This window comes from Notothenia coriiceps, unplaced genomic scaffold, assembly GCF_000735185.1.
Source record: "Notothenia coriiceps isolate Sejong01 unplaced genomic scaffold, NC01 NC01_scaffold00002825, whole genome shotgun sequence".
NCBI lineage: Eukaryota > Metazoa > Chordata > Actinopteri > Perciformes > Nototheniidae > Notothenia > Notothenia coriiceps.
The window spans coordinates 123949-131045 of NW_011335526.1; the positions used below are offsets into that span (position 1 = coordinate 123949).

The 7097-nt window shown below is 41.2% G+C and overlaps 1 protein-coding gene across 1 annotated transcript; it reads right to left on the reverse strand.

Moving 5' to 3' along the window:
* Positions 1-1762: 1762 nt before the first annotated feature.
* On the reverse strand, positions 1763-3792 carry aplnra (apelin receptor a). The gene has a single exon (XM_010765919.1). It carries the CDS (start codon positions 3664-3666, stop codon positions 2584-2586), a length of 1083 nt encoding a protein of 360 aa, XP_010764221.1. The 5' UTR covers positions 3667-3792; the 3' UTR covers positions 1763-2583.
* Between the last annotated feature and the right edge of the window lie 3305 nt (positions 3793-7097).

Here is a 7097-nt window from a genome sequence, read left to right on the forward strand (position 1 = left end):
TTTTTTTGGGGCTTGTTCCATTTGCATGCTGCAACGTATTTGAAGTCACAAAACAAAGAGTCACAGCCAAGTTTTAAATGCTGCGTTCATGCTCTGCTCTGTTAATGAGGAAAATAATAATATTTTTAAGGGGCACAATGGATTAACATGGTTGAACTCCCTCCAAGAATACTTTGAAAGAACTGTAAAAACACACACACCCAAACATCCATACACGCAAACAGGTCACACAGGCCACACACGACCACCACCAACATTTATATGCGTTCAGATACCTTCACAACTGTTGTTTTTGTGCTGGCGGTCTCCCCCGTGGACCCCCGGTGCTTTACTCAGCTGGTATTCTGGGTGAGTTATCCCAAAGTGGACTTCGCTGGCTAACAGCATGAGACAAGCTGTCAGCCCAACTCATCTCAATAACAACAACAAGTCTGTCCAGTGTTGCATGCATGATTGACTCCACCCTGATTTCACTCACTAAAGATGAACCAGATGCTTTTTGGTCCTTATAGTGGTGCTGTTAAAGAACGTGTTATGGACTGTCCACTTATAAATCCATCCGAATGGCACCTGATTCCACTTTGAAGAATAACGGTGTGTGTTTATGCAATCGTGAGTCTGTCTTTGTGTGATGTACAAACGTAGGCCTCAGCATACATCCATCACAGTGACCATCTTGTGATCTGCTGTCAAATATGCTGCGTTTTGCAAGGATGGACAATAAGTAACATATGATCTCTTACAAACAAAGACCAGATGAATAATGCATCTTCAGGTTCTCACTGTTTCACACATGTTGTTACTTTAAAACGTGATGACAGATGAACTCGTCTAGCTTTGGCTTTTTTTCCCCAACCTCGTTCACTACTTTTCCTCTTTTATTTTCTGTTGAGGCATCTGCAGTCAAATGCTCATCTCCCATCACCCCCACCTCCGCTTCCCAGCCCCGCCCGCACCCTCCCCACAGCTCTAACTACGACCACTTGTCAGTGGGGACAAATATTGACTTGTTCGTTGGACTAACTTCTGCCAAGATTAGAGCCCCACTTCCCCCTCGCCGCCGCCATCTCTAAACGGTGATTACGTCCAACAGAGCTCATTACTGTCAAATCAAAGGATCCCTCAGAAGAGTCACTCATTGGTAATGACCCTATTATTCAGTGAACATGTGTGGTTTTGGTTGGCTTTACCTGCTGTGGATAAAGAGTCTTTTTGTGACATTGTTTTACATGAAAGTACTTTAAAGTGGAGTTGACTAAAACACATCCCTCAAAATATGTTGTGCCTCCTCATCCTACTTGTTACACATAAAAACACTTTCAAATTCAAAAACCTTTGATTGTTACCCACAAGACTGTGTCATCAAATAGTTAAAGTGCCAAAGTTGATTCACATCTGAGTATCGAATACACATCTCAGGATGAAAATCACTTTGCCTAATCCGGTTACAGTCTGGATACTGGCTGTGAATCAATAGAGATTAGAGATCTATTAGTCTGAAGGTGTAAACCCAATGCAAAGACATTCATAACAAAGCTTTAACCCTCTGGAGATACTTAACACTGAAATAACAGGATGGTGTAATGAAACTGATGGGAAACCACAGGATTTTAAATTGAAAAAAGAACCCGTTTTATACAATTATTGACTTTAGTATTACTGTAAAACGGTCTCTTCTCCACATTTAAAATGACCTTTTTAAAATGTCAACAAATGAAGAACTTTTGTTTCCACACACTCAATGAGTCTGAGAGATCTGGTTCATAGAACACATTTTTATTACAGTAGTTAGTTACAGTGATGTCGAAAAATAAAACATATACATCAAACTGGATTTCATTTATTTACAGAGTTCCTTTGTCCCCTTTTAGTGCTGTGACTACACTGCGAAACCCTTCCACCCACCCCACCCCGTTCCTGTTCCCCAACAACATTTGTCAACTGCCATCTGCCTGTCTGCCCCCCGTCTCCTCTCAACAAACTATATAATTAAGCCGCAACACCTTCTCTCCTCTTACACCACCCCTCCCTCCTGCACCCTTCTACCTTCACAAACAACAAGAGGACACTGCTCTGTTTGATTTCCCTGCTCACACATCTTTTTTAACAAGTGCTTCTAAAACAAAACAGCAATAGATCTGAACAAGAAAGAAAATGCTATGGTATGAAAATACTGTACAGCTTTATGTTTCATCCAGTGTAAACAGGTTTTAAATTGATATACAGTTCCCAACAACAGTGTGTGTTTCTAAAATCATAACTATGCCCTCTTTTCATGATAGAAATGATAACTTTTACAGAGCAGGACAAAACTAAAAATATACTTTCTTTTTTCTCTGAGAACTTGAGGAACAAAGCAGCGAAGGAGCGCAGCCCGCTGGCCCCGGCTTCATGTCCACACGACATATGGAGCCTCCACATCTCTGGCTGTAGAATAGGAGGAACATATTATGGATTTCATGACTGTGAGCGGTGAAAGTTCATCATCTCAGCTTCCCAGCTTTAAACAACGGGCACGTAAAGTGTTTTTTTCAACAAGTGTTCCAGTGGTTGGAGCCCTGCTCCACCTTTCTTTTTGCCCCTCTACACCTTGGTGGCCAGAGACTGAATCTCTGACTTCAGAGTCTGGGCGCTGAGCGTAGAGGACATGGAGCTCATGTGGCCATGCATAGCCTTCTTCAGGTTGAACAGGCACAGACACTGAGAACGAAAGCGCAGGTCAAAGAAGGCGTACAGGAAGGGGTTGAGGCAGCTGTTGACGTAGGCCAGGCAGGTGGCGTAGGGATGAGCGAGCAGCAGGAAGCGCAGGAAGCCGCAGGAGCTGGGAGCCAGGTTCAGGTAGGAGAGGGCGTCCATGCTCTTCAGCACGTGGAAGGGAGTCCAGCAGAAGGCAAACACCACCACCAGTGTGGTGATAATCTTCAGCAGCCTCTTCTTCTTCTGGTCCTCCTTGCGCAGGTTGTTGAAGTGGCGTGTGACGGTGCAGCCGATGAAGCAGTAGAAGATGGTCATGGCCAAAAAGGGTAGGAGAAAACCCAGAGCAGAGGAGGAGAGGCTGAGCCCGGCGATCCACAGGTATTCGTGCCTCTGGTTCATGGTCACCAGGCTGAAGTCCATGGCGCACGTGGTCCTGTTGCTGTTCAGGTCGTTCACAGTGGTGCGGAAGAGCAGAGTGGGCACGGCCAGCACGCCGGACAGGAACCAAATGGCCCCCAAGGACGCCAGCATAGTCCCTCGAGAGCGCAGCCTGCTGCTGGAGAGGGAGTGCACGATGGCCAGGTATCGGTCAAAGCTCAGGCAGGTGAGGCAGAAGACGCTGGCGTACATGTTGACCAGAACAACATAGCTGCTGATTTTGCACAGAGCCACACCAAAGGGCCAGTGGTAGCCCAGCGCAGTGTACACGGCCCAGAGAGGCAAGGTGATAACAAAGGTGAGGTCAGCGATGGCCAGGTTTCCTATGTATACATCTGCAGCACGACGCTTAGACTTGGATCTCCAGACAGTGAAGATGACCACGCCGTTACCTGACAGGCCCAGGATGAAGATGAGCATGTAGAGCACCGGGATGAGGGAGTAAGATGGCTCCCACTCTGAGAAGTCACAGGCAGTCTCATTGTCATCATAATAGTCATAATTATCATATTCCGCAGTGGTGGTCTCCATGCTGGAAGAAAAAATCCTTTGTTTTCAGAAAATAAAAACGTAGAGTCCAGTAAAGTTCCAAAGTTCTTTGAGGTGAATCAAAACTCAGAGGATCACAGAGGAGCCGCAGAGCTGCTGCTGGAGGAGACTGAGTGAGAGAGTGAGTGACTGCTGGCTGCTGTCTGCCTTTTTAAACTCGGCCCTCCACACCCCTGGTTCCCTCCCAGGACGACCCCCCTCCTTCTCCCCCAGTAAAACATCTCTCAGTCAGCCCTCCCCCTCCTCCTCTCTCTCACCTCTTCTGGAGCCCCGATACGCTCCCCTGACCAAACCCTCATTACAAATGTTTTTATAGTATGCAAAATTACTAATAATCATATTTGAGGAATTTGCACGCTAAGCCAAATACATTACCCGATTAAATAAATACAAATTCGCAAAATCATGAACGTGTCGATCCCACCTGAGGTCTGGTCGAAGGGAAATCAATGGACAAATCAATCAATCGATCATCAATGAATTGATGTAATCAGTCATTTAAGTTGTATTGTGCTTTTTAACATATTAAATTCAGATTTTGTAAGGAAGAAAAACTATTTAATTTACATATTTGTAATAAGCAATCGTTAGTACGTTCCAGTAAAAACAATTAGGATATACCGTACTGAAACATTAACAAGAAGAAAACATTACAATTACAAAACTAATGTTCAAAAAGTTGATTAAATCAGTTTTTGTGCGTTACTGACGTGAAAATATGCCATCATGTAAATAAAGCGGACCTGTTGGTCAGGTTGCACCACCCTGCCTCACTTTCCTTTAAATCTTTATAATCTTTTAATCAACATGAAAATCTTCTTTTCAGCGTTGCATTAGTTTACAAGCGAGTTAGTTAGAACACGAGATTTTGCTCAGGTGGGGAACAAGCCTGGACATTTCCACCCAACTCGTTTTGCATCACAATCAGAATTAAATGGCTGTTAAAATGCAATCCGTCACATTTGACAGTCTGATCTGTCTGTTTCTGTCGCTAATTTCTACTAAAAGATCGTTTACTCTCAGATTTAAATGAGCTGCTGCCTTTTTTGCCACATCAGAAATATAATCTGTTGAGTTGGAATGAAAACGTAATTAGATCGACAGTGAATTGCAAACTGTTTGAAGATTGATTATCAGCAGGCAGCTCAAGCCGGTGTGAATTCAATTCTCAAGTCTGGGGATTTATTACCATGATAAAAGGGCAAGCAAACGCACCGGTTCGTAACAAAAACAAAAGGAAACGTTGACACCATCACTGCGCTAACAATGTCTATTTGTAAATTCTTTTCATTGAGCCTGCTGGTTAAAACATTCAACTGCTGATTGCATCAAATAAGGAGTTAATGCAGTGCACATTTTAATAAGAGAAAGTTATATTATATATTTTAATCACCTGTAAAACTCACCACTACAACAAATAGGTAAGCCTACAGTTAAGATTGTTGTTAAATGTTTTTTTGTTTGTGCTAATTTAAAAAACAAACCAAGAGAGAATATAACCCTTCATCAAAATCACATACAACTATATAATTGACAGACATAACACATGTATTCATCTACACATACACAATGTAATGTACATAGGCCTATAGGCTATGTAGACGATTTTATATAAATGAAAATCAACATCAAATCAATTATACATTAGTTAAAATAATTCATCCTAAAGCAGGAAACAAAAGAAAAAGACAGATACACAGCATATTTATAGCAGCTCAAATTAATAACCTTTATTGAAACATAGGGTAGACAAATCTGATTAGTGAACATTATTTACAGCAGTAAGTAAGCTTTATTTAATGTGGCCTCCTAGTGGGGATAACAGGGAGATACTCAGTAACTCTCACAATGGATTATTACACCGTAAAGTGTTATGAAGGAATATCTGGATCACATTTTATCAGCCTGACTGGTTATTGTGCTGTGCTTATAAACCAGTGTATGAGTCTAACAAGGCAGATCATTTGTTCTTCTTCTTTCAATAATAATAATAATAATAATAATGGAGCCCAGCTTTGTCTTGACTTTGGCTGCACTTCATCTGTTCACATGATTTTGTATTTGTGTGTCAAAAGATTGTGAAGATCCCTCTCAAATTGGTTCTGAAAAAAGAAAATGCAACATGCTTATTCGGCTTGTGCTTGATCCTTGATCTTAGAAAACCACACCCAAGAACTCACACACACACACACACACACACACACACACACACACACACACACACACACACACACACACACACACACACACACACACACACACACACACACACACACACACACACTCACAAACAAGCACTAACACACAAGCTATCACAGAAACCCACATACACATTCCAGGTGGGTCCCACCTCTACCTCATTCCCCGGGGAGAGGATTGGACGCCTGCTGCTTGCAATCCCGATATCTCTAAGACAAATAAATTAGCAAATTTAAAAAATAAAGGTGAGTAGATAAAAAACAGATGGTCTTGGATATCTTCAGAAGACCTCCTCACTTGTTAATCGGAGCCTTTATAGGTGCCAAGATAAAGTCCTGCTGCTGATCCTCAGCTCAGTTGGTGTGAGGATGATTATGAGCTGGGAGTGAGGATGTACTTTAAAAATAAAACACAAGTGAAATATATTAAATGTCGGACCATGAATCACGGCACGCTTATATTTTGTGTCATATCTTTTTCCAGATCTAATAGTTAATTGCAGTAGTGGAAAAATACTAGTAGATTTACTAAATTACCATACTTCAGTACACATTAGAGGTACTATAGGATTTCAATTAAAGGCTACTTTATATATTTCTACTTTTTTATACGTTATTCTTCCTCCAATACATCTGCCTGATGCCTTTACTTACTTTCAGATTACAGTTTTTCATCCCCCTCCTACACCATGGAAAACAATGTTCCTCCAGATGTGTGGATTTCAAATGTTTGCCATCAACTGAAAGATCTCCATTAAGTGCTCCTTTTATTTTGAGAATATCATCGTACCTATTGAACTAAATAAACTAACTACTTAAATCAGCTGCAATACGCATATTCACAAACCAAAAAAGAACTCTGAGCTCATGAAATTTGACTTTTTAGAGTGAGTGGTTCTTGCACGACAGTAACGCTACAATGATGATCTTATAGAATATGATGCATTGCTGTAGTTTATAGTATATAAAGGGGTTCAAATGAGTTCAACCATAAACATCTACAGGAATAAAATGCACCAATCTCATAGTTTTGGGGAAATATAATGCAAACACATCGTTTTTATTACAGTAACACACTGACAGTGAACATTATATTACAAATTTTTCAAGAACATTTAGCAGATAATGCTAACACACTTTAACTTGAAGTAATGATTTGAATGCAGTAATTGAATGTAAAACATTTTAGGTGAGGTTTTGATGCTTTTACTTAAT